Below are 27,080 nucleotides of genomic sequence, written 5' to 3'. Positions count from 1 at the left end.
GACAGCCCCCCTGGGCTGGGGGTTGCTCCTGGGAGCTGTAACGCTGCAGCCCAGCCCCTGCTGCTAGACCACCCCTGGCTGGTATCAGTTGTCCCCTTCATGGGGCACCCGCTCAGCGAGGGGCAGTGTGTCCCCTTTCCAAGCGTGTCACAGGCGCCCACTCACATGCAGTCCCTGCTGAGCTGCACACATGCATTTTGGGGCAAACACCTTTTCAGATGCGGTGCAGGATCCTGGGGTCTCTCAGGGCAGGCGGGCTTGAGTCTGCTCCGTCACCCATGGAAGTTGTGGGGGCGGAAGAGCCTTAAGGATTGTCACATGCAGTCCCCTGCACGGATGCAGGCTGTGCTGGTCCTCACCCGTCCCAGGTGGATGCTCATCCAGCCTCTGCTTGGAAACCTCCAGGGAAGGCAATTGCCTGGCTCCCCTGGGCAGCTTCAACCACTGTCCCGTGCTGACAGCTGGGAAGCCTCGTCTGAGCTCTGATCCATGCTGGCCCAGGGGCTTTGCGGAGCTGTCAGACCCTGGGCTCAGGGTTCAAGCCTTTGCTTACGTGAAGAAAACCAGTGGAGCCAGCGAGCACCGTGAGCTCCAGCAGGCAATATGCATTCATAAGCTAGCCCGGGAGCGGGCAGTCAGCCTTTTGTCCCATCTCTGACAGCACCTCATTAAACCCCCGGGTGCTTTCTGCCTTCACCTCGTTTGGATTCAGCGTGGACGAGCTCCTGTTGCTTGGTTATGTGGTGTATCTCACCCCTGCATGCCCCTTCCGCTCCCCACGCCAGGGCCTGCATCTCCAGGCTAGCACCCAGGCACCCCTCGCGCCATCAGCCTCTGAAAAGGCGGCTTCATATTCCTCCGCCAAGCTGCTGTGCCGCTGCACCCAGCCCTTCCCAGACCCCTTCACGAGGACGCTGGACAGGAGCGGGTTGTTGCACGAGTCCTCCATGCAGGATTGTGTCGGAGATGCTTTCCGATAGTCATGTAATAAAGGGGAGAAAACGGGAGCCCAGCGCAGCGCTTGGCCTTGTGCCTGGAGCAGAGCAGTGACCGGGGGTTTATGTTAATGCTGTGTTTTCTCTCCTTAATTATTCTCATCATCGCTGCCCTTGGCAGCATCTGCCTGGAAGACTTGCCCTTCTTCTCCCCCCTTTGGAAAGGCCGTGACAGGCTCTCCCGGCCGCGTTGGTCGACAACAGATCGGCACAATAAATAACGTTAAAATTCACAGTTTAGTTTTCATTGATTTCTCCCCCTCCCCAGGCCCAGTGCCATTTCCTCCTGTCCTCCCCCAGCTGAGCGCTGAACGTGAGCTGCCAGAGATTTATTGCAGGAAGGGAATCTGTGTCAGCTCCCGTCTGACCCAGATGATATCAAACTTGACTGGAATTGACAGTCGTTAAGCAAAAGGGAAAGGCTTGAGGGGATGGCATTAGAGGAGATTAGTGGGCAGGTTTATCAGGGATTTTGGTATCAATAGGCCCATTCAGACTGATGGTTCAATCGCCCTTAAATGCCTTCCCCCCATGGCGTGCAAAGGGGGCAGGATTCGGGAGCGGGGGCTGGTGGCCAGGGCAGTCCCCAGCGCACCCCCGGGCTGTTCTTGTCTGCGTCTGAGGCTCGCGTGGAGACTGCCCGGTGGCATTTGCACGCATGGCCTGGGGGTGGGTAACAGCTGCCATAACCAAGATACCACTGACATCCTTCGCCCAACGCCGAAGAGAGCCTGCTCCATCATGGTGGGGCGTACGAGGCCCGGCCAGCTGCAGCAGTTGCACGCGACCTTCCCTCTCCGCTCATGACGCAGGGGCCTTGGCAGGGAACCTCCAAACCTGCAGCCACGGGCACTGAGCCTGGGCTACTCTGTGCCATCAGCCAGACCCCGCTTGGGATTTTGGCCTTTGAGCTAGCCCTGGTGTCTGCCAGGCTCTGCCGAGCGCCAGGGCTCAGACCAGCCCTTCCAACTCGGAGCCTGCAACTGAGGAGCCCCTGCCGGCCCTTCTGCAGGTGGGTTTCACCCTGTGTCGTTCCAGCTGGCTCTGCTGAAGCCCCTTGCAAATGGGATTTCTCCCCTCGTGTCGTGGTGCTGCTCCAGAGTTGCTGCCTTTTTGCCCGAGAGCCTTTCCAAAGGCCTTTCTCGTGCACCGCTCTGATGCTTTTCTCTGCCTGTGTCCTGCAGCCAGTCCTGGGGACACCCAGTCGTCCCCCTCGCCACCCCCCAGCCCTTTGGAGCACGAGAAGACCCCCCAGGAGCCGCTCACCCTCACCCTGGAGAGCAGCAAGGAGAACCAGCAGCCGGAGAGCCGGGCAGGCTCCGCGCTGGGCGGGAAGACGTACCCCAGCAGCCAGGGCCCCATGGGCATACAAGAGATCGTCGCCATGTCTCCCGAGCTGGACACCTACGCCATCACCAAGAAGGTCAAGGAGGTGCTGACGGACAACAACCTAGGTGCGGACACGGGGCGGCTCCTGGGATCGCACGTGCCCCGCGCTCCAGGGCCTCGGGGCTGACGGCGGGGAGGCGGGGGCAGGCACGCAGCAGAGTGACGCGGCCCCCAGATCTCGGGTCAGGTCCCTGTGGCCTGGCCAGTGCTGAGAAGGGCTCTTCCGGGCCAGGCGGCAGTGAGGTGGGACAGGCCAGGGGTCAGGCTGACCCAGCCACGTCCGTCGTACGACACTCTGCTGCATCGGCTCAATCAGGAGAGTTGGCTCCTCTCCGACCTCGGGCAAGCCAAGTCCCCCCAACTCCACAAGTTCGGTGTCGTGGGCTGGAATAGAGGCAGGGCTGGGCCCGTAGGAGGGGCAGCTTCACGGGGTGGTAGAGCCGGTCCTGTGGACAGCTGTACCCTGATGTCAGGGGACCCTGGCCAGGCCACGGGGCCCTGCACTGCTCCCAGGGCCTGTCATGGGGCTCGCGTGCCCAGGAGCCTGCCCTGCGGGCACGTGCGGTCTAACCCCCTTCTGCTTCTCCTCTGCAAGGCCAACGGCTGTTCGGGGAGAGCATCCTGGGCCTGACGCAGGGCTCGGTGTCCGATCTCCTCTCCAGACCCAAGCCCTGGCACAAGCTGAGCTTGAAGGGGAGGGAGCCTTTTGTCCGCATGCAGCTCTGGCTCAACGACCCGCACAACGTTGAGAAGCTGCGCGACATGAAGAAGCTGGAGAAGAAAGGTGAGCGCCACGTGCCTGGTCCATCCCCCGGGGTTGGTCCAAAGGGGCTGCCCAGAGCTGGCCCCAGGCATTTTGAGGCTTCCCAAGGCACAGGTCTGACCCCAGTCACACGCTGGCGTCAGTCAGGAGGTGGGATGTGCCGTCCGCTCTACACCCGTTGACTGCAGCAGGGACATCCCAGGCTGCGGGCCATCCTGGACCTCTCCCGGGATTGAGCGTGATGCGACTGAGTGCTAACGAGCAATGCTGCCTGATGGCGCTGGGGGGCTGATTGGTACTAACAAGGCGGTTCTTGTCCAAGGATGCCTAGCCCATCCCACTCCTGGTGGGGAGGGTGCTGGGGAGATGGGCAGACAGGCCACGGATGTGATGGCTTCCCCGTCCCTTCAGTGAGGGGCTCTTCCCGGCTCTCCGGAGGGATGAAGCACTAGCGTGTGAGGCAGGGGCACTTCCCGGCAATGGATGTGAAGCCTGTGGGTTTCCTGCAGCAAGGACGTGCTGCTCCGGAGCTCAACACGGATGCTTCAATGGCCCTTTAATGTCTGCCGGGGGTGCCCAGTGGTACCACACCGAGGGAGGGCAGGGGGAAGCTGCCAGCAGCACAGGGCGCCTCACACACAGGCTGGATGTCCTCTCGCCCCTGCAGCGTATCTGAAGCGTCGCTACGGGCTGATCAGTGCCAGCTCGGACAGCGAGTCGCCGAATGCCCGCTCAGAGTGCGCTAGCCCCAGCCTCCAGCCCCAGGACCTCAGCCTCCTCCAGATCAAAAAGCCCCGTGTGGTGCTGGCACCGGAGGAGAAGGAGGCCTTGAAGAAGGCCTATCAGCTGGAGCCCTACCCCTCCCAGCAGACCATCGAGCTGCTCTCCTTCCAGCTCAACCTCAAGACCAACACGGTCATCAACTGGTTCCATAACTACAGGTAGCGGGTCCAGGGGGACGGCGTGCCAGGGGCGCGGGCTAGGCAGAGCTCTGGCTGTGGCTTTCAGACATGAGAAGCAGGCGAGGGTCTGCCTGGCATTCGGGGCGAGGGAGCTGGGGGTGCCCGCTCCAGGAGACGAGCAAAGACAGGCCCTGTCCAGGGTGCGCTGGAGAGTCTGTGCATCCCACAGCCCCAGCAAGAACCCAGCTGGCCGAGGGTGCAGGGTGCAGAGATCTGCAGGGGCTGCTCCCTCCGCCGTCCTGCCCCCACCCGACCCATGGGAATGACCGAGGGGACGTGAGCAGGGTGTGGACAGGCCCAAGGATCAGCTGGAGATCCCCGCTCCCAGGGATTTCTCGCAGCAGTGGTGCCGCACTCTGGTTTGCTCTGACTTTTCCAGATTGAATTTGCCTCCATGGGGTTAAAAATGTGTTGAAAAAGTGGGGGGAAAGGGGCAAAAAAAGAGCAGAGCTGTTTCTTCCCACCTGGCTGCTGGCTGTCTCCTGCCACTCGTGTCCCTGAGGGAATGCAATGTTCAGTTCGTTTTTTGGCTGGGCCAACAAGCCAGAAAGCCACCGAGTCTCCGCACGTGCTGCCCCAGCCCTGCCCCACCCCAGCCCGTGGCCCTGCAAACACCAGGCCCCCAGGGGCTTCATGCCTCGCTGCATGGTGACCATGCGGACCCAGCCAGAGCCACGCAGGTTCCCGTGCCGCGGTTACAGCCCCGCCGTGCTTGTGTCGCAGGTCTCGGATGCGCCGGGAAATGCTGGTGGAAGGGTCCCAGGACGACACGGACCTGGAGCAGAGTGGCTGCGGGGGCATTGCACCGCCCGGTAGCTCGCTCCGAGGCGCCAACCCGCAGAGCCCCGATTCAGAGGCGGAGGACAGGAAGCCGGTCTTCAGAGACGCGGAGCCCCGGAGGTCGAGCGAGGCCCTGGTCCAGGTCAAACAGGAGCAGCCGGAGCCCGGGGAAAAAGGCGAGTGTTACAATCACTGGGACTTGTGTGGCCTGGACAGGGAGCCGGAGCTCGTGGCCACGTCCATTCAGCATCCCAGCCTCAAGGAAGAGCAGGATGATACCACGTGTGCGGGGGCCTCCCAGAGGGCCCCCCCCAGCACCACCAGCCTCCCACGGAGCAGCAACACGTCCAGCAAGACGCACGCGGCCGGGACTGCCGACTGCTCCACCCAGCATGTGCCCCAGGAGCTGGAGGGTGGGGAGAGGCTGCATCCTGACCCCATTAGCTTTAAATCTGCCTCGGAGTCCTCCCGCTGCAGCCTGGAGGTCTCCCTGAACTCTCCCTCGGCAGCTTCCTCTCCGGGCCTCATGATGTCCGTCTCGCCAGTCCCGTCCTCCTCCGCTCCCATCTCCCCATCACTGCCAAACGCCGCCTCTGTCAAAGTGCAGAGTTCGAGTCCCGCCACAGACACGGGCTCTTTACAGCAGAGCACGAAGCTGAACACAAACATCCAGCGGAGGCACGAGAAGATGGCCAACCTCAACAACATCATCCACAGGCTCGAGCGGGCTGCGAACCGAGAGGAGTCGCTGGAGTGGGAGTTCTGAACCGCGGGTCTGCGCCCCGCACCCCGGGACCTGCCCGCCGCTTCGGGCTGCTGGTGAGCGGGGAACCCTCCCGGAGTACACGTACACACACGTACACACATATATATATTTTGTTAATTTTATCACGTACTGACAAGGAAAGAAAAATCCGATTGGGTTCGTGAGAAAGTGAAGGGAAAGCTCAGCCTGTATCTTCTGCCTCTTGGCCCTCCGTGGAAGGGGACACCGAAACCCAAGCAAAACAGATGCCCCGTCTTTGTTTTAAATGTGAAAAACTGGGAACACTTTTAGAAAAAAAAATATTTATAGACCTCTTTTAGATATTTTAATAAAAGGATACTTTGGAATTTATTAACAGCTTAAGCTGCTTTGATATTAAAGATAGCTATAAAATCAAGATGATGTAGCAGTTGTGTCATTAAATGTACACTGAAGTCTTGTAGTTTGCCACTGGATGAGATTAAAAACAAAAAAAAAAAAGACTTACTGATCAAAGCCATCAAGAAGCACTATGAGACTGACCAAATTTAATAAACTTTTGAATAGCGGTTTTTCCACATTTGTCTGTAAGACACTGCATTACTTGCCCTTTGCAGAGACTATGTTATAGTCTGTGAAGACTCTAAATTGAAAACCTGGATGCCATCAAGTATGTACTTAGTCCTGGTGGTATGTTTTGAAACCTTTGTAACACAGAATGTCACGTGCAGTTGTATATGTTGTAGAAATGTCTGCAGTAGCCTTCCTGAACAAGATGTAGCATGGCACATAACTCCTTACACTTCCTCTAGATAGTAACCTGTGATAACCCAAAACGAACGGATCGGTGACAGCTGTTGGCGGCAAAGCTCTCTGTCCGTTGGCAAGAGCCAGTGAAAGCACCCGTGGCTCTGATCTCGAGAGAGAAGGAAAAGGCACCTGGGTGTGCACATCTTCGACGTGTCCCATTTGACAGTAACAAACTTCGGCGGTGGCCACGACCGCACCACATCTTATGCATCCACTCCAGTGCTGCGGGGAGCACCAGCCAGCAGGTTCCCCTCGCTCTGCAGCCTTTGTCTTGTTGAAGTGAGCGGTCTCTGAGTTCAAAGCCTTCGAGGGTCAGCGCTTAAAGGACGAGCCCTAAAAAGATACAAACCGCCGGGACCCGAACGGGCTTTGGGGTGGTTTGTTTTCACATGAGTCGAATCCAGCTGGCACAGCTGAATCAGCACCTTTTTGGTTCCTAGAGTTAGGACTATGGAGAGAGCGCCCGGGAGTGAGGATCAGCCTCCGGGGCGGCAGCCATCGACCGTGAACAGCCGTTGAAATGTCACCTTTCCCATCAGCCCTCGACTGCTCTCTGCCGAAGCGACAGGAGACAAGCCCTGACCCCCTGCTCCGCGCTCAGCGCCGGGCGGGACGCCTCGGCCCAGAAAAGGCTTGCTTCCACCTCGCTCGCACGCGGACAGTGCCGGCCGTTTCAAAAATTGCCCGCTGGTCCCTGCACTGCCCCAGCGCCTCCCTGGGCTTCAGTGGGGGGTCCTTGGTGACGGAGCCAGGCCCCAATTCAGCAAAGCACTTTTAAGCAGGTGCCTTGACTTTGAGGGGGGAAGGGGGAGGTTCATCACATGTGCAGAGTGAACTGTAAGCTGCTTGCTGCCTTGGCTCCCCAGGCCCTGACCCAAAGCCCCCGGGAAACAGTCTTCTGGCTGATTTCAGTGGGCACCGGGTCAGACCCTCCTCGCCGGGATCACACCCGTGGCACCACCTGGAAGGAGAGGAACCCAGATCTCCGTGCTACGAGTCGCCCCTGGACCGCGCGGTTCTCCCTGCCCTCGCTGCGAACGCCCGATGGGCGGACTGACATCTCTCTGTACCCACCCCCGCGATCTAGCCCCAGCTTATGCAAATGCCTTTGAGAGACGCATCCGTGGGTCGTGTTGGTTTGCTGTGTATTGTTTTGTTTTGTTTTGTTTTGTTTTGTTTGGGGGTTTTTTAAATGCATTTTGCAAGCACCGAAGTACAGCATGCAAGGGACTGCCCCACCCCACCCGGACTGCCACCCCGCCGACACTCGACAGGACAGGAGCGCGCGTCCTGCAGGCACTGAGGCTATGCATCGAACAGTTCCCCACTGGACTCGTTTTTATCAGAAGAGAAGGTATTTTTGTACTCGGGTGGTAGTTAACGACCAATTTTAAAAACAACTCCGTTCGGCTCCATGCAAGGCCCAGCTCCCACCTGCCACGTCGTAGCGACGGTAGCCCTGTCCAAACAAGCGAGAGCTTGTCCGACACAACGATTTTTACTGGTTTAACCCCAACACGCCATCGAAGGTCTAGGCATTCGCATTGACTACTGTTCTTCTTAGTGTGCTAGTGTTAGCTTTAGTGGAACGGGATTTGATGAAGCACTTAGCATAGTCTTTCCGAACACCGAAATCCTGTTGTACTAAAAGCTAGTGGGACATGTTGATCACATTTTGTTAGGCTCATGTACTGTACTTCAAAAGTTTCTATGAGATTGATGAACTTTGTTAAAAATTTTAAAAAGGAACAAGTTCTGTAAAGAGCCACTAAATACAGAAGTTGTATAATAACGTGGGCGCGTGGGTTTGTTGTGTTCTGTGTGGTTTCCTCCAGCCTCCGCATCCACGCGTTGCCTGGCTCCCTCTTCTTCCAGACCACGCTCCAGGCGCCAGCTTTTGACAGCTCAGTAGATGGGTGATACACATGGTTCTTGCTGCATAGCCCTAGCCGCGGATGAACCTAGGATTTTGAAAAGGAAGGCGCGATGCATCATCACGTAGCACACAGCACACTTTTCTCCAGGTAAAAAGAAACTAGAAGCGTTACTAATATGCTAGGGCTGTGCTCTTCAGTTTAATGCAGAAGCAGAGAAACTAGAACTGTATTGGAGTGCACGTTCATTTGCTATATCATTCGTTATGTATTGAAAAACACAACCAGCTAGGCAGACAGTCATCAAAAGATGCTGTTCCTTTAGTCCTGTAGCCACTGGAATAGTTCAGACCCATAAAGCCTCCTTGAGCATCTTGACAGCGCACCCCGTGTGTCACTGAAAGGTCTTCCCACACCTGAGTTAATGTTAATGTTTGCTCGAGTTAACGTTTCCATGCCTGAGTTCATGTTTTAGCTAGAGTTAACAACAACCTGCAGGGCTGTGAAGTAGGAGCTACAACACCAGGAGCAGCTAAGAGCAGCATTGCAGAACAGAGGCCAGCTCCATTAGTGGAACATGAAAACCATTAATAAAGGAGAGAGGGTCCGTAACGGCTGCAGAGCGAAGAGTTTAGGAGGAGTCAGGTAGATAAGAATGAGCCATGAAGTCAAGCCACGCCATCGCTGCTGCCAGAATAGACATGTTGCCCCGCCGGGCAGTCGGTTTTAAACTTTGGGCGGAGCAGGAATCAAAGCGGGGTGCAACTGCACCACTGCACCCCCCAGATCCGCCTGGCCCCAACCCACCAGCCACATCGAAGAGCCTCGTGGCTCGTTGCTGCAGCAGTTCAGCCGGCCCCTGGACGCTCTGCTAAAATCAGGGGCTGGGGCGCAGCTCCCCTCTAAGACGTTCTCGTCCAGGTGCCGCGTGGCCTCGCGTGGAAAGTTGGCACTCAGCGCGCGCAGGCTGTGTCTGTCCGCACCGTTCTGCGCTCGGCGAATACCACCAGCTCGCGCCGTTGTGAGCAGGGAGCGGCGTTCCTGTCCAGAAAGCAGCGGCAGGATTCCCTCTGGCTACGCTGCCCCCGATGCGACGCCTGGATCCTGGTCTCAGCTGTGCCACTGACTCACTGCCTGACCCAGGTAAGCTGCGTCCTCCCCCATCTCTTGGTCTCCCCAGAGTAACACCATCCTCTCCGTGGGGGCGTGGGGGGAGGCCTGAGCAATGGGTTTGCCTTCCAGGGGAAGATGAGGGGTGAGGCCAGGTGCCGTGAAGCTGCCCAAGAGCGTCCAGCCAGTGGTACTCGGGAAAGGATTTGCTCCTCCTGAATATCGGCCACTTCTCCCGGCCACGGCCAGGGAAACCAGGTTCAGGCTCTGCAGACAATGAACAGGAGCATGGATAGCCCTCGGGCTGCCGGGGGCATCCCCTTTCGCCCCCTCCCCGGCCAATCTGGGGAGCGATTCATTCCAGCATCGGTCTTTCAGCTGGCGCAGTAAAGCAAGGTAAGTCCTGGAGAGCCGGGGCTGAGGATCCAGTGCTTAGTTAGCTAGCAGCCAAGAGCCCCAGCCATGCTACAGACTCCCTGGGTCACCTGGAATGGCCTACTCCCACGGGCCATGGCGAGGCTCGGGTTTGTTGAGCGATGGATGTGCCGGTCCGTGCACAAGAGGGGCCAGTCACCCCCGGTACAGCCGTCTCCCTCCAAGCTCAAGCCAGGTGTTGGCAGGGCATTGGATCAGCAGTGTTTGCTCCACGTCCGAAACAGGGCTGTACTTCCTCGCGCCATGCGGGTCGCGTTCCTCAGCTCCTGGGCTGACCCGGGCGGTTCCTCCCGCACGCCACGGGACCGTCGCTGCTAAGACTACATCGCGGGGTCGGCTTGGTGGGGCTGGGTTGTCCTGGGATGCCTCGTTCGTGCCGAAGCTCTCCTGTGCTTTGCACTGGGATGGCCCACAAGTGGCAAAGCGTGCAGCTGGTCTGTCCTGGGACCGAGAAGTACTCGGATGCAGGGCTCCGACCCGGGCGGTGGGTGCATGGTCCGGATGCCGGCGAATCTGCCCTTCCTCCCCGGAAAGGGCCTGTGCGTCTGCGGGGGCAAAGGGCCTGCGTCTCATCCCAGCTCGCAGCGCTGCCGGTCGATATTTCCCAGACCGTCGCTCCATTTTCATGCCGTTGTGCCTGGGCCTGGCTGCTCCCGGTTTTATGAGCCAGCTAATTACCAACGATTCCACTGGAAAGGAGACCAGAGGGATTCATTAAGGCAAGGAAAAGGGCCAGCTGAGGCAGCCAGACCTGCAAGACAGAGCGGGCACCACATTGCAAGCAAGAAAATTCAATAGTCGAGAGAGACCTGTGATCTCAGCCCCTGGCAGGCTGATGGAGGCTGGATCCAAGAAATTGGGGGTGGATGCACGTCCAGTCTCGGTGCACTGGAGAATCTGGTACGACGGCTGGGAGACGGCACCGTGGGGCAGAGCGGCAGTAGCTCCTGGTGCTTCCCAGGGACCACGCTCCTCTGCAGCCCTGAGGGAAAGCAGGAGGGTAAAGACACCCGGACACGGAGCAGTTGGCCAGGGGTGAGTGTGGGGCACCGAACTGAGGCACTGCGAGCATTACCATCAGTCCCAGAAGGCACCTTATACACGGATTAAGCCAGAGAGGCCGTAAGCTTTTACAAGCCCGAGCTCTCTTCATCAGATGCTGACGGCTCGCGAGAGCTTGCGCCTCTCTGACCGAGTCGTTCCATAAGGTGCATCTCTCCCCAGAGTTTGGACTAACACGGCTGACTGCCTCCGTGCCCTTTCATCACAGGAGCATTTACACCCCAAATCCACATGCAAATGGGATCCTTCAGCTGTATCTTCTCCATGCGGGGACAGTCCCGCTCTGCCTCTCCCCAGCTCCGGGGCCGGGGGCTCGGGGAAGGTGAAGGAGCACGTCTGAGGCAACGGAGACCCTTCTTGGGAACGAAGCTCAGTCAAGTGCCCGGGTGCTCCTGAGCAGCGTTTTCTAAACCATTTTGCTCCTGTTCTTAGAGACGAGGCCGGACTCTGGTCTCAGCTGCGATGGAGCTGGGTAAAGACACGGGACAGGAGGTGCCTGGTTTTGGAAGTACTCGATGTACCGTACCTGCCAAACACAGCGAACGCTACTGAGCAAAAAGCCTCGTCGGGGGGGATTGTCGAAGCACGTTGGCCGCGCGGGTCCAAACGCCTCAGCTGCTTCTCCCGCTCGACGTGAAAGCGCTTTGGTAAAAGCTTTTCGCCGACGAGTGCTGTCCGGATCTTGGTGCAAAATCTGCCGCTGCCCTGGGAGGAGCTGCCGCAAGTCGCAACCGTGCCACGGTTGCCTCCCCATAAAGGAAGAAGAAAATTGGAAAACTTTGGCCTAATCTCGCTGCGCTGTGTGCGAGGAGCTGCTGGCACGTCCCTGCCAAAGGCTCAGCCCGCGGTGAGGCACTGCAGGCAAAGCAACCCTCTCTCGGAGCGAGGGGGCATCTCCAGAAAGAGTTACAAGCGCCACGCGCCTGCGCTTACCAGGCCGGGCAAGGCCACCCCGGCTTTCTGATCAAGGAGCGGCATCACCATGTTCGCACGGTTCGTTAGCACCACGTGCTACTAATCGGGCCAGCTGCAGCCCTGTGCACACCTAGCTGCCCTGCTCGCAGGTCAGGGTCTGCTGAGGGCACCGTGGGGTTGCCGGGCGGACGTGCCCCCTGAGCTGTGTTTTGGAGAGGGGCTTTGGGGGATGGCAAGAGGCTCTTTGAAGACGCTGCCAATTAGTTTGGGGCCGTCCCCCACGCGGGACTGGGAGCCAGCCTGCAGTAGGTGAGGGCTTAACCGGTGTCTCTCTTCTAATTTGCAACACCCTCTTTTCTCACTGCGGGCCTGGTCCTGAGGCACTCTGACCCCACTCAGCACCCACTGGCTTCAGTAAGGTGTACAGGAGCTCAGGCCTCGTCTCTGCACCGGGGGCTGGACCCCGCCGTACAGAAATCGATGGAGGATTTGCTACCGGTTTCAGTGGGTGCAGAATCCGCATGACATGGCACTCGGCCGGGCAGTAGTCCCAAGGGTGTAATACCCCTGGGCTCTGAAGTCCCAGAGACCTGGAGTTTCTCTGCAGCAAAGAGCTGAGCAGTTTTTTCCAAGCATGAATACATTGGAGGCCAGGTTTTGTGGACATATTTTTAATCACTTGAGTGCTGTTAGCTGTGAATTTTGAGCAAGTATTCCCTAGGATACATGGAGCTGGTAGTTTGCACAATCCTTAATGAAGGTGAGGGCTAATGAAAATATTTGATTCTGGAGGCTTGGATTATCAAAGAAAAAGAAACCCTGCCATGTGTTTGCAGACAGTCTGGCTTCCATCTGATGATACTTCTGCTATTGCCCAAGCTGGCAATCTTTAGTATGCTTTGTATGTGTGAAAGTATCACGCGGGGAAGCTCGGTTAATAATTCCACCTTCTTCGCCGTCAAGCCAGCCCGAGCCCTTGGCTGCACTGCTTTGCATTGGGTTTATCATCTGAGCTCCCCCTCGCAGCTCACCTCAGTCAGAAAAAGTGATGATCGTTGCTCTCTGAACTGCGATTTTCCATGCTTGTTGTTACCAAGCAAACAAAACTCATCCTACAGCTGCCCGTCACCAATACGCTTCCGAGAGATTTCACGGAGGGACAAAGGGTGGTTTAGGTTGCAGGGTTTATTACGCTAATGCTAAAAAGGCAATTATCAGATTGAAAAGAGCCGTGGTGCCTTGAAGTGCCCTAGTGCTTGGATAGCAATGTATTCATGGATGGTCATGGCATTTCAGCTGTTTTCGTGGTACAGGACGCTTTCTTTATCCCTTTACATCCAACCGCTCCCCTCCCGCTGTGATGTTGCGCTCCCGTCGCTGGACAGCAGAGCGGCCTCAGCCCAAGCTGTTAAGCCTCTATGACAGTGTTGATGTAAGTGGGAAGGCTCCCAAACCGGGGCAACCAGTGCAGTCCGATCTCCAGGGACTTTCAGTATTAAAAGTCTGAGCTGCCCCCACGTGAGCTAGTGCAGTAGTTCCTGTAGCTGGCAGCGGTCGTGGGCGTTTATACAAACCAGCCGGCAGAAGAGCTATAAACCCACATTCGACTTGCGATACCCTCATGTGCTTTCCCATTGTGTAAAATTGCTACGGGTTAAACCTTGCTACAACTTAAGTGAATGTCAGAACTCCTCTGGGACCAAGATTTGGAGCTAAAACCTATGCACGTATTTAATTTTAACAGGTCACGCGCAAAGCCTGACATATAAGGGACCAAGCAGCATTTCTGCAATAGCTTTTATCCTAGCAAGGACTCGGATCTAGTCTGTGGGGAGGGCCAGACACAGAACCACTCAGCACGGAAACGACGGCCATCCAGCATTTTAATTACATTGCTTTCTTCCACAAACGGGGGGTAGGAAGTGAACCGGACAAGGCAAAACGTCCCCTTGTGCAAATTCCAAAATTCGGGTGTACATCGGGAACGACCACGGGGCAACACCATAAATAACAATGAGGCACAACACAGGTGGAATTGAAAATCAAATGGGAGAGGCCACACCAAAATACATAACACAGCCTAATGCACTTACTTGGGTCACGGTCCTCTAGCGGGTCGTCTTAGTGTTTACAACTGATGTGCGAGACGCACAAAAAGTTACACAAATACATAGGTAAATAGGACTCAATAGCAACTTTGGCACAGCTCACGAAGCACGGCACGTAGCATCCTGGTCTTGTTGGTGGGGTCGTTCTCTTTGACTAATGTGTTCCTGGTGTCTCTGGCAGGAGGGTTTTTGTTCCCCCCACCGGGCAAATGACACTTCGCTTTACAGAGACAACTAGCCTCGATATCAAGGCTAGCATCTTGGCTTAGCCATACAGGGGGCTTAAGTGTTGTTTCCTTCTGCCCAGGCATTTCTGCCGTGCCCAGGGCTGCGAGCCTGCAGAGTGTTTCCCTACCGGGCAGTACGTTACCATTTGCAAGTCAGATCCTATTCGTAGCCTTCAGCGGGCAGAAGCCATTGGCAACCTATGTGGGTTGTTATGCTGAAAAGCCCCTTTCCCCACAGTCCAGGCGAGCTCACCTCTTACCCTACAATGTGTGCGTTTGTAATGTCAGATCCCTCCAGGAGGTCACTCCACTGGACTTACACCTGGGATGAAGTTGCCACTGATGGACACACGCAACATGGTCACCTTGCCACTGCCGTACGGTGGGAGTGGAGCTCTGCTGTCACTCCGTCACATGGCTCTAGCTAACCACTCACTTTGCACAGCAGAAGCTAGGTTTTGTAATGGCAGTTCCCTGGACAGACACAAATGCCAGCTCCTAAGAAACGCTATGAATCTAGAGCGAGAGTCTGTGTTCTCTTATCTATTTTTAACATCCCTGAAAGCCAGGAGCACTCGACAGAGGCAGGTCACCAGATTTCCCACGAGCTGCTGCAAGGCACCTTCACCGAGGGCTGCACTGTGTTTTCAGCCCTGAAAGTTTTGCCCTCCTTTCCCTGGGAAGTTCGACTGTTGCAGGCGCTGATGCAGCGCTCCGCAGAGGAATTCTGTTTCAATGCAGAACTTACCAACGGCTTGTCTGTAATAGAAATAAATAAGACACTCTCATGCGGGCACATACATCGCTCTGGCAGAAAGGCTGTGGCCCGTTCAATGCTATGTACCAGGAATCCAGCCCAAGGAGTGTGGAAGGGACCTCACAATACAAGCCCTGGGAGGCTGCTATATACTCAGGCAGTCTTTGATATAGTTCAGCACTGCCGAGAACTAGATGTCATTGTTAAAGTGGGAAGGAGCATTTGCTGGATTGTGACGGAGACCCTGTCCCAGAACGGAACGGAAAAAAGAGGCTGGCAGTGAACGAAGCCAGCACCTCTGACGCTTCAGGAGTAATGGGAATTAAAAAAAAGGGAACATCAGAAGTCTTCAGTTCCTCACTGGGATGAGATGAAATACCGCATGTGATTTTCGGTTCGCTTGAGCTATATTTGAATCCCGGATTGATTGCCTTTCTATGTATCTGGGCACTGAGCCCGCTGCGTTTCCTTCAACAAATGAACGGAGCCCATTTGCAATTGGCAAACGGGGCTTAATGCAGACAAAATGAAGTGAGCTTTACGCTCCGCAAGCAGCCCTGGTACACGCACAGGTGGGCATCTGTTTAGCGCTCGTTATTATTCATATTGCCGTAGCGCCCAGGGCCCCGGTCCTGGATGACGACTGACCGCAGTGTTATGGAGGAGCAGGTGTTTTAAGCACAAAGCAAGTGTGGTCCCGCAGGCTGAGCTACACCTTGCAGAGCTGTCCCCGAATGCGCCCGCACCGCCCGCCGCACCATCCGGCACGTGCCGAGCAGCAATTTAACTCTTGCTTCCACCTGAATCCAAACTCCCATGAACGGATCTGGGAGTATTGGGGAATGTCCCACATGGCAAAAGGGAGATGTGGCTGGGGGAGAGCGCCTGGGGGGAGAAGGACACAATCCTTCCGAGCTGTGGTGGGGACAGCATCTGGTTTTTAGTGTAAAAGAAAAGTTACCAAAGGTTAAGCTAAGTTGTTTGGAGTATTACTGTGATGGCCACTCTGCTCGGGTGCAAGTCCCACCTACCAGCTCCAGGGACTCGTGGTATTTAATTAAAACGGGGGCGTATTGCTGCCGTTAACGAGGCTGACGCTCCCACCCCCAGGGGCAACACCTGAAATAACTTCTCTGAGAAGACACCTCTGCAGAAGGCCTTTATCTGTGGCGTGGTTTTGTCCCATTTAAAACAGAAACGAGGAATCGGCCGTGCGCGCCCTTCTCCGATGGGGGCAGATTGTTCTTCCTTTCGATTTTGCGACAGGGAGATCAACCGAGCTTCAGGTAGGCACGAGTCGGTGACTTCAACCCGAGGCGTCCCTCCCTCTCGGCCATGTCAAGGGGAGGGGGACAAAAGCAGAAAGATCTCGGGACAACCAGGGGAGCGTGACACAAGCAATGAAAACACGTGGCTTTCGATGAAGAAAACCGTCTTCCGAAAAAGAGCGTCTGCGCTCCGACAAAGCCTCCTCGCACGTGCCTGTGGCGCTCAGCTCAAAGAGGATGTCTTTCTTCAAAGCCCCGTAACACCCAAGTCCAACCTCATTCCTGAATCCTGAGCGAGACTGGCCCAGCGTTGCTATTCACATCCCGGCTGCTGGTTAGTTTGGTGAGACCCAGGCCTGAGAACGAGGCAGAAAATCTGCCCCTGCCCCGTGCCGGGGCAGCGATGACAGACCGGGGGCTTTGAGCAGGCCTGGTATTTCTGACGTCCGGTGTCCCAGAGGCCAGGTGGGCTAAAGAGCTGATCTGAGCCACGGTGGCAGCAGGTTACGAGGCAGCAGTTTGCAACAGAAACCCCCCTTTTCCCATCCCCGTCTTGCAGCTGGCACGTCGGATGCTGCAGGAATGTGAGGCCTGCGGACGGGGACAGATGCTTTCAGACCTGGAAGCTTTTCCCTCCGCAGATCCACATGGGACGTGGAGCCCTGAGGGACGTCTCCAAAACCCTGTCGGAGATGTCGCTTCTCAAGCACAAGCCTGGACCACCGGGCCTAATGTCAGCGGCCAGCAACAGAAGGGCCAGGCAGGACTCATGGCCGCAGGAGGAAGGGCAGGAATCAGAAGGCAGAGTCAGGAACAGCCCCAGCCTCTCCCACGTCCACCCTGCCGACGGCCGGGGAAAGGCAAGAGCGTCTCATTTAAATCACTGCCAGAGCCGGGCATGTGACAGGAGACGGGGACTTTCCCCTCCTGCGACGGGTCAGCGCCGCGTGAGCGTGTCTCAGGCTTGGCTCACGGCCCGGGCGGACGGCAGGGACAGCTCAGCGTTTCCGAACGAGTCTCCCCTCCAACCCCATCTTGCCGTGCTGCTCGGAGAGCCCCCGTCACAGCTGGTGCCCCCCCCCCCCCCCCCCCCCCTCTCGCCGCAGCTGGATGATCTCTCTGCCGTACCAGTCGTGCAACCTGGAGAAAGACGCCGTGCCTGGGCACACGCAGCTCTCCGCTGCCACGGGTCCCGTGCCACGGCTATTGCCGGAGGAGGCGCGTCGGCGAGGCGGCAAGGGAGGTGGCTTGGGGCCGACTTCGCAGCCGCTCCCCACGGCCGGCTTCCTGCTCCCCGAGTCAGCAGGGCCTCCGGGGATGCCCCCGTCGGGCAGGTCCTTCATGCCCGGGGTGTTATTCCACACCGCACAGCCGTTCTCCTTCAGGGAGGGACAAGACAGCCCCGGGGGTTTCTCCCGAGGTGGCGGCAGCTCCACAGTGACGGCCGCAGGGTCCGGTCCCAGGGCTGGCTTGCTCTTCCGGTAGATGGGCGACCTCCGATGGACTCTGCGGCAGCCGGGCAGGCCCCGCTGCATCTCCTCCAGCTGCTTCTCCAGCTCCTTCACCACCAGGCGCATGTAGTCGAAGCTGGCCCGCGACAGGGACTTGACCCAGGACTCCATGGCGGCCTGGCTCTCGGCCGCCAGGATGTAGGTGCGCGACTTGGCACAGCCGAACTTGATGGCGAAGGCAAACTCCTCCGCGGCCTCGCACAGCTCCACCGTGCAGCCCTCCAGGATGATGACGCCCACGGGCTCCCGGCTGTCCTTCTCCTCGAAGTAGAAGAGCATGTTGCCCTTCAGCACGAACCAGCGCTTGTGGTACGCCGTGTTGCGCTCGCCCTTCTTGTAGAGGAAGCCGGCGTTGTCGGCGGGGGAGTCGCAGGTGGCGTAAAAGGCCAGGCTTCGCTCATTCAGCTTCATGGCTCCGAGACCTGGGGAGAAAGAAAGAGAGGGAGGGAGGTTGGTACGACGCTGGGAGAGGTGTCCTAGCCCTGCTTCATCCTCTGAGCTACAAGCAAAGACCCATGAGGGTCCCAGCAGCCAGGCTGAAGCCACTGCCTCAGTCAGGCCCTAACGATGTTCAGAGCACCGTGGGTCCTGCCCCCGACACCGTGGACCCCTGGGGAGATGCAGAGACCCTATGCATCGTTCCCACTGCCTGCAACTGGGGCTGAGCAGCGGGTCCAGGGGTGAGAGTGCGAGTGCGGGGGCAGAGGGCAGGAGCGGTGGAGGTGTAGGAGGAGACGTGCGCGGAAATGTGGGGCGGGTGGAGTTAGGCTCCTGGATGGGAGAAGAGGCTGGGAAGCAATGCAGACGAGGAGGAAAAGCCGGCACAGCGCCGAGGGCGTGGAGGGCACGGGTGGATCTGCAGGGCGGATGGAAACGTGAGCAATGGGAACAACTGGCCTGCCGCCCCGTACCCAGAGATGCCATGTAACTGGGGCAGAAAGGTCTGTCCCAACAGCGGCTCGGGACGGATCTGTTAACACCCTGGTGACACCGTGGCTGGTGCCTGGCATGCGAGGGACTAATCCCAGCTCAGCTGGCCCTGCCCCTTTTCCCAGGGGTTCCCGGGAAGGGCTGTCAAATGCCCGCTGGGAGGCATGGGGCCAGGCTGCGGGATGAGGCTCTTGGCGGAGCAGCCAGAGGTCAGCCCGGGCCCCCTTGCAGTATTGATGCTGCTGGCTCTCCGCATGGCCCTGGTTTTGCACACACCCCTGCCCCCAAAACCTCCCACCTTCCAGGGCTGATCCCATCCAATGCCAATGGTCAGGCCTGGCTTGCAAAGCTGCCCATAAGGGATGAGCTGCTACCGAAAGGTCCCGTGGTAAACACGCTCCCTGCAAAGCCTGACCTGCGCTACCGGCAGGCAGGACCATAACCGAGCAGAGCAAAGCAGCGGAGCAGGTGTCTGCCTGGGGCAGGGACTACGCTGCGGTACCAGCTCTTCCCTCTTTGCTTACCGCTCTCGTGACGGCTGCCCTCGGCTCCCGAGCAAGGAAGTGAATTACCTTCCAGCGGAGACTGGCTAGTAACAACAGACCTCTGATGACCAAGACGTCCCGGCCAGCAAATGCTTTTGCTTTGCTCTTCCCAACGGCAGGTCTAAAAATATAACCCCAGAGCCAGGTTCTGCTTTGTTTCTAATATTTGCCTCACCTCCTGTGCACAGCTCTGCACGTGTGTACAAGCAGCAGCGCAAAGCTGACGCTTCTCTCCGAGATAGGCAAGTATTTAACAGCACTAGGGCAGGAGGACGGGAACAGAGATCAAGGCCAAAGCGACCAGGTGTCTCCAGGCGGGCACCCCTGGCTCAAGCTCGGGAGCCAAAGACCCCCGGACATCCATCAAGCTGCGCCTCTCTCCCTACCAGCTGCTCTTGAAAAACGCTGGCTTCAGCAGCGCCCAGGTCCAGAGCGGGGACCGGAGCCCAGGCGGTGGGGGGCCAGCCCCTACCGCAACCACTAGCCCCGCTGCTTCCTGAGCCAGCACCGCTGCCAGCCCCGGTCCCTGTTTCCCACAGGACAGACGCACACCAGCATCTGCGACGGAGTCTGGCCACCCCATCGAAGCAGCCGAAGCGAGGCGTGCGGGTCCCAGCAAAAAAGGCTGCGGGGCTTCCCCAGGCGGTCTGGGGGGACGTGCAGCCGGTGCTGCCAGGTGCTGTCTCCCACGGGAGACGTGCCCAACCAGGGTGCCCCCTGCCCAGCCTCCAGCATCAGGGCTGCGGGAGCTGGGATGCTCCGCGCCCCCTGCCCCTCTCCTCCCGGGCACGGCCAGGCTCGGGCCCTTTCCTTCCCCGACCCCCAGGGCATCCCCTCCTGGGCCCTTACCGGGGCAGGTCCAGCGACGCTGGCAAGGCTTTGTCCGGGGAAAGCGAGCCCAGCCCAGCTGGCCCCTCCCCGGTAAGGGCTGGCCCGCCCCGAGCACCGCCTCCCGAGCCCGGCTGCAGCCCGCGCCGCCCCTCCCCGGGCAGGTGGGGGGCAGGGGGCAAAGGGACGTGCCCAGGGGCACATGGGGAGGCTGTGGCGGAGGCCACTCGGGCTGTCCTCCGCTTTGGGGTGCTGGAGAAAGGCTCCTTCCCCCTGTGTCCTGGGGTGGGGGGTTGGCTGCTGGCACGGCGAGAGCCAAGAGGTCTCCGGTCCCGGCCTCGCAGGCTGCCTGGAGGGGAGCAGGGCTGTTCTCAGGGTGATGGGTACTTCCCTGTGCCAGGATGCCCGCGTGTTACAGGCTGGATCCCTGGGGACACAGTTATCTCCGGCCCTTGAGCACAAGGGAGAGGATTGGAGAGGGGTTTCCCCACGCCGTGGGGTTTATCGTCGCTGCTTTTTCTCCCCGTTTCCTTGACGGCTCCGAATCTCCTGCGTCTCAGCCTGGTCATGGGTGGGAGACCCCGAGGCCCTTGGCACACGGGGAGCTCCTCCGGCAGCGAACGAGGGCCCAGCTCGGAGGGTCTCTGCGGCGCAGCTGGGGGAAAGGCCCCAGGAGGTTAACTCAGGCGGGAGCAGCTTTGCCAGGCTACCGCCAAGTTTGGCATGTGAGGGGAGAGGGTGACATGCTGAGGTGTCCCCCTGGTTTTAGGCCAGCCGCTCAGTTGAGGGAGAAAGGTGTCAGCAGCCAGGACAGGCCATGCCTGGAGCAGTTCTCCGCAGTAGCCCCAGGGCACCTGGCAAGATGTGGAGGAGACTGAGGGATACTAGCAGGGCCGGGCATCTTCAGCTGGGGCAGCCCGGAGATGGATGGACCCTGGGCGGCCAGCTGTGAGCGGGGCGCGCCGGAGGAGGGCTGCGGGCGGCCAGGGCAGTGCGCGGGGGCAGGAGCCTTGTCTAACGGGCTTGCTTTTCTGCATCGGTTTTTCCTCCTCCTGCTTCAACTGTGCGGTGCTTGCTAAACCCTTGGGCTCATTGCTTGCAAAGGGGGACGATATTACTTCTCTGGGGCGCTCAGGTGATAGTTTCCTGGCATTAGCGGGGGGGCTGAGCTGCCGCTAGGTTTGTATGGATGCACGTGGCTTGATGTGGTTTTTTCATTTGATGGCTGTGAGAGAGCTCCCAGATAATTGGGCCCAGCCCTCGTTAGCGCCAGGAGAGGGCTTAGGAGCAAATCCGAAAAGCTGGTCCCGGATACTTAAATTGCACCCGCATCAGGGGGGAGGAATTCAAGGCACGCAGGGAGAGGGGGAATGCCCGTTGCTTTTCTCCAGAGATTTTTTTTCTCTCCAAAGAACGGCTGAGCGGCGCCCAGTAGAAGAGATGCACAAGGTCTTAATAAGGTCCACTGTTGTGTGTATGGGACCTACTGAAGAGGAAGAATGACCCCTAAATACGTCTTGAGAAGGATGTGTCACAAATTTGGGGACAAATGAGGGGAAATGACAAGTGGAGAAGAATGTCTAATAGGCTGGGAAGGTCTTGAATCACTCCAGTGGCCAGCAGAGAAAAGGCCCTTCTCCCTGGCTTCCTCCCTGCGGGCGGTTAAGGAGACGAAGGGGTGATGTTGAGCGCTCTTAGATCTACCTCGGTGTAGATGACCAGCCACAGAGGAAAAACATGTCCTTGGCTGAAAGACACGGGCTCTCTCGAGCCAGGAAGCAGGAGCGTACGGATTCCTTACATGGGACATTAGCTGGGTGGCACGTAAAAGCCTTGCACAACAGCCTGACAAATGTGTGATTGCTGCCCGCTCTTTGACAGATCATCACCCAGCCTTGCAAGCGGACACAATAGCTCTTGTGAAAGATGCCATTTTTTTCTCGTTCCTATTACCAGAACAGAACCAGCAATCGAAAATGGGTAAAGGTTTAATTTTAATACACCCCATGTGAAAAGCAAAGGCGTGCAACACCAAAGCCTACGTTACATCCTGTAATCCCATGAGCGACATCAAGAGTTGCATCTATTTAGGGCAAAAGTGAACTTGGCCTAGTATGATGTTGTAATTAGAGGAACCAACACGTCTGCAGACAACTGTGTGTTACCCTTGCCTTCCTTGGAGAGCAAAGCAGGTTAAGCATTGCAACCACCTGCACGGTTTGCTTTGCATTCACGAGCTTCCCCTATCAAGCGGAAAAAGGCAGTCTAAAGATCCATAAAACCATCCTTGCCTTATCTTCTCTCCTGAACACACACTCTTTGTCTGAATCTGGTTTTGATAGAAATCAACTGCTTTCTCATGTATATACCAGTCTTTCCAGCTCTGCTGAGAGAGGCTTTTTAGCATAACTGCATTAGGAGAGTCATGTTTAAGAACCACTCTAATTCCCCCAAGGCAGGAGTGAAATTGCAAGTGCATGGTGTTCTTCCCTTCCAGCTGACTCCTTTTACACGCTTACATCTTGTTGCATGTATTCCTGAACACAAAACCATTAACCACCCAGCTACTGCTCACCGGACAAGTGACAGGGGAGCCCAGCCACGCAGCAATGCACCTGAGGCTGTGAATAATGGAGGCACCTCAAGTGCCTTGACCCCAATAGGCAGGTTTGTGCATGTGAAAGTAGACACAAATGTGTCTGCGGGTCCAGGCGTGAGAGTTGCACGCCAGTCATAAGCCACCATGGAAATGAGTGTTGCTGTCTTTAAGCTGCGTTGGACAAAATGTGAAGATCGAGGCGATCCTTGCTCTGCGGAGGTCAGGGACTTTGGCTAGGTGTAGGGAGGGCAAAACGAGGGATAGGAATCCCAAAAGGCATTACCTTCTGGGTTTTTTGAATCACCTGCAGAAATTGGACTTGGCCTTTACCCAGACGCCCGTCTGAGCGTGTGAGATGGCAGCATGTCTCTGTTCTGCAGCAAAGGCAGCAGGAGGGTTTGGTGTCTTCCCAAAGGGCTTCGTTCCAGCAAGGGCTTGAGGATGATCAGATCGGTTACTCCCGCTGCCAGCTGACTGACTGTACGGCCGTAAGCCAGTCTGAAACCAGTACGTGGGAGATCTTTGCCCACACAACCCAGTTTGGTTCGAGCGCGAGGTCTCCATGCAGCAAACCGCAGAACACAGCACAGGGCGGGGGTGGTTGAGCCTTGCCCGCAGACTTTGTTTGACCCCCCCCCTTCCTTCCACGTAGTAAGTGAACATGAAATAGGGCAATGCACGCACCTCGTCGCCTCCCACACGAACGCCCCTTGCTAAACTACCGCGCCCTCGGCCTGGACTGCAGGGAGCCAGGCTACTTGATACTGAGAAGCCAAGCACAAAGGTAAGTAAGCAGGCCAGAAGAGCGAACTAATTAAACACAACCCCCTGGGCAGGCCGCTATCTGGCTGGCTCATTAATTAAAGAGGGTTTCCTCTCTTGTGCAGACTGACCTATTGTTCTGGCTCTGATGGCCTCCCATCAACTTAATCCAGACGGAGCTATCTAGGGATGGAAACATCAGTCCACACCCAGCCTGCTTGTTTTTGCACACTTTGGTCTCCACTTGTGCTGCTTATTTTGGCTGGGGAACGTGGAGATGTGTTGTGGTGTAACACGTGGCAAGTAAGTAGATAGACCTATCTCAGTCCATTCCTTCACGGCTCCCCGGCAGAGCCGCAGCAGTCATGGATGGCATGCATGAGCCTTGCCTGATCGGATTTGTGTAAATCAAGCAGGACTGCTGAAATCAGTATCTCCCCTGGGAACGAGACCACGGCCCGGCACAGGTGGATCTCAGAAGCTGCAGCTACACTGTGTATGGGGACGTGGGCATACAGGTTATTTTTATTAGGGTGATTTTGTAAGCTCTGTGCCCTGAGCTTCATCTTGCGCTCACCACCTCTGCGTCGCCCCGTCTGGAAAACAGTCTTCTGAAGCAGCCGAGAGAAAATGGCATTGTTGCAAGAATCTCTTAGCCCTCAGCATCCCCTCTGGGGCTTGACACCCAAGACCTCTTTCCAAGGCAGGCTTCAGCGGTACCTTGTCTGGGTAGTGATGGAAATTGCAAACTATTTCAGAGCCCCACGTTTTGCCGTGTTGGGGAACAAGTGGAAGGGAAAGGAGGTGGGGTTGCTTTAACAGCGGGAATGTCAGACTCCAAATTTTGAAGCTGGGAATTGTAATTGTTTAAAAAACTGGGAAATTCGCGTTTTGAGCAGTCTGAGGTCATGGGCGAGGGGAAACTGGGTTTGTTCCCTTGTCCCGGGTTTCAAGGCAGGGAAGACTGTTCTCATGCCAGCTGTGCCACAGCCTTTCTGTATGACCTTGGCCCAGTCACTGAAGGCGCGTTCACCCTGCCCAGTGCAGCGCCGTGTCAGGATGCAGGAGCGAGCTCTACGTTCGCAGCAGGGCAGGGCTCTGCCGGGGCTAATTTACCACGAGATGCCCTCGGCAGGTTTGGGGTATCTCTGCAGCACTGTGCAGTATAGGCACAGCCTTTCAATACAGGGGACCAGCGTCTCCCTGCCCCCCAGGCTGTGATCTATACACTGATGACCGGGAGGCACTTATGATGCCAGGGACACGTGTTAGGAAAGGCAGGCTCAGCAGTCAGGGGTGGTGGTTTGGGCAGGCTGTTTAAACATTACCCAGAGCATGTGAGGTCAGGACTTCCTGCTTTTGCTGAATGACTGGAGAGTCAGTGGGTTTATTACGCAGAGACCGGAGCTTAAACACTCAGCGAAGAGAAGAGACTTCTGAGTCACTGACTGGCCTGGGTTTGTGCAGCATGCACCGCAGCAAGCTGGACTGGAAGGGCCTGTGGGCTATAAATAACAATGCTCTGAGGCTTTCGGGGGCGTCTGGTAATAGCTACTGGCCTCCACCTCCTGACAAGCGGCTGGGAGAGTGAGCTAGAGGAGAAGGGTGGGCTGGTAACGTGCTCGCTGACCTGCAAGGGCCTGGCTGCCCACTCACTGTCCCTGGGATGGTGGGGGAAGTCCTGAGCCCCCGCAACGTCAGCGGGAGATTTGCGACAGGCTACGATGGAGCCTGACTGCTACCCAGGGTGGCCAGCTCAGCTGTTTTCAGTGGGAGCAAGAGGCAGGAACGTACCCTCCGTCTTTCCCTTCCGCTTCTGGCCCAGCGGGGACTGGAAAGCCAGGTCTCCTGCATGGCACGGCGCTTCCTCCTCTATCCTTACGTTTCGGTGCAAGTGCCTGGCGCTGCCCCTCGGAGCTGGGCTCTGCAGTGCCCCCGCCTCATGGAAACATCTGGATTCCAGCTGTCTCCGGCTCCTGCTTCCAGTTCATGGCCGCTAGTCACAGAGGAGAGGAAACGTGCCCGAGACGAGCACCAGGAGACCATGCAGGCTGGGCTCACTTCTTTCACTCGGGAGGTTCATGAGTGCTTCCTCAGGCCACGATCAGTATGAGTCTGCCCCCACTCCTCCCCTTCATGTTACTAATAAGCCAGCGGAGAGGCTGCAAGAGCTCATTTCCAGCAGAACTCCAGCGTGCTGGGTTCGAGTCTCGTGCACGCTGCCGTCGTGCCAGGTCTCTGAGATTGTCTCCCATGAGATCCGAGTCCCCTCGCAGACAGCACGTGCCTGCTCTCTGCTGTCATTTTGCAAATGGCAAGGGAAACCCCTGGCAAGGTGACCCTCCAGCACGGTGATGCTCAACCCGGGGCCCTGAGATCCTTTCAGTGTCAGGTGTGCAAAGAAGAGAAACCCAGAGACCTCGAATAGGATGCCATAGCATGAAGAACATGTTGAGCCGTTGTGGTCTTGCTGAGTTCTTTGCAACAGCAGAATTGCTTGATTATTTTTCCACAGTCAAGCAATGAGTGAAAAGTAAGCACTGGCATTTTCTAAGGGGTGCCGTAAGCCTGGCACGGGGTGCCTTGAGTCCAAATAGGAGCTGCTCTCCACAGAGGCCAACAGGCGCTGGGTAGCTCGAGTGGCAAGGGTCTGTCTGTGGTACCAAGGCAAGGCACGTCTGGTTTGCAGATCCTCCTTGGAAGCCACGCGGAGGATGCCAGCATGCATTGTGCACAAATGGAGCTCTTGGGTCAGAGGTGGTCTCTTTTATGATGATTTCTTCGCAAGCTTTTGGGTACACGCGCCCTTCTTGAGGCCGAGTTCTCCCAGGTAGAAAAGAAACTTCATTTTGCACAGGGGAGGTAGAGGTGGGAGTTTATTCCCCTGGGAGCCTCAGGGCCCTTTGGCGAGAGGGCCGCTCTGTGATGCTCGGATGAGGCCGGCTTCTTCCCTGGAGGTGTCCGAGGTCAGACAGGGAGGTGAAAGCTTCTTCTTTCTTGGCTATTGCCTCCGACCTCCAGCATATCTCCCTGAAGCACGCGTGCATGCCATTTTTGCAGCAGCTTGTTCACTCTTACTCCTAACAACAATTCAGGAAGTGAAAAAACTCCCCTGAGCACCGCTCCTGGCAGGTGACGGATGCATCGAAGCACAGGTGTCCGGCGTGCCAGCTGCTTGCCACGCACCGCCGTGGCATCGCTGTTGCAGCGCTCTGCCCTGCTCCTGTTTTGCCGCAGCGAGAGCCGGACGTGCGGCGAATGCAGGACGAAGCGTCCCCGCTTGTCCTTGCCGGAAGAGGGTCGTCCTGATCTGTGCCTTGGCACTCCCCCCGCCGGAGCTGGAGCTGGAGCGTGACTTTGTTCCCTGGGCTGGCCAGAGGCAGATGAATGAGGAGGCTTTCAAGAGCTGATGCCCTATAAAAAGCTCTTGTTTGAGACAGAAAACAGGTCTCCGACACCCTGCGACAAGGCCCCGCTAGATGGCACCTGGGGTCCACTTATAGCTGCAGCCCTTGCCTTGCACACCAGAAATGCGGGCAGCAATCCGGCCTGCAGCTTGCCCCTGCATCCAGCCCCGGAGCACCTTGCGGCGGAGCAGCGCCCGGGGCGGGGCGGGGCGGGGCGGGGCGCGTGCTCGCCCTCGCCCTCGCCCGTGCGCGCAGGTGGCGGCTATTAGCCGCGGCTGCCCGTAGCAGCTGGGGCTCG

The 27,080-nt window shown here is 57.5% G+C and overlaps 3 protein-coding genes across 3 annotated transcripts in view; 2 read left to right on the top strand and 1 right to left on the bottom strand.

Moving 5' to 3' along the window:
- The window catches only part of CUX2 (cut like homeobox 2), an 87,422-nt gene extending 79,102 nt beyond the window's left edge, over positions 1-8,320 (top strand). The window contains 6 exon segments of the mRNA XM_025199847.1: positions 2,180-2,449; positions 2,980-3,168; positions 3,815-4,088; positions 4,833-5,071; positions 5,145-5,258; positions 5,261-8,320. Coding sequence (XP_025055632.1) covers positions 2,180-2,449; positions 2,980-3,168; positions 3,815-4,088; positions 4,833-5,071; positions 5,145-5,258; positions 5,261-5,655 — 1,481 coding nt within the window. The 3' untranslated portion in view covers positions 5,656-8,320.
- A 1,041-nt stretch (positions 8,321-9,361) lies between these two features.
- SH2B3 (SH2B adaptor protein 3) overlaps positions 9,362-27,080 on the top strand; it is a 67,205-nt gene continuing 49,486 nt past the window's right edge. Inside the window, exon 1 of the mRNA XM_025198920.1 lies at positions 9,362-9,461. The gene's annotated coding sequence lies outside the window, so the exon portion shown is untranslated. The remainder of the gene's footprint in view (positions 9,462-27,080) is intronic.
- PHETA1 (PH domain containing endocytic trafficking adaptor 1) lies at positions 17,262-20,092 on the bottom strand. The gene is made up of 2 exons (XM_006015251.2): positions 20,036-20,092; positions 17,262-18,133 (listed from the first exon to the last, which is right to left on the bottom strand). Exon 2 carries the CDS (start codon positions 18,120-18,122, stop codon positions 17,262-17,264), a length of 861 nt encoding a protein of 286 aa, XP_006015313.1. The 5' UTR covers positions 18,123-18,133; positions 20,036-20,092.

The sequence above is a fragment of the Alligator sinensis genome, unplaced genomic scaffold (genome assembly GCF_000455745.1).
Source record: "Alligator sinensis unplaced genomic scaffold, ASM45574v1 scaffold628_2, whole genome shotgun sequence".
In the NCBI taxonomy this organism is placed as follows: Eukaryota; Metazoa; Chordata; order Crocodylia; family Alligatoridae; genus Alligator; species Alligator sinensis.
This window is presented reverse-complemented; position numbering and strand designations above follow the sequence as displayed.

What these genes read in the sequence shown, in the direction of transcription:
- PHETA1 (XM_006015251.2), bottom strand. Translation starts at nt 18,122, where the DNA reads ATGAAGCTGAATGAGCGAAGCCTGGCCTTTTACGCCACCTGCGACTCC.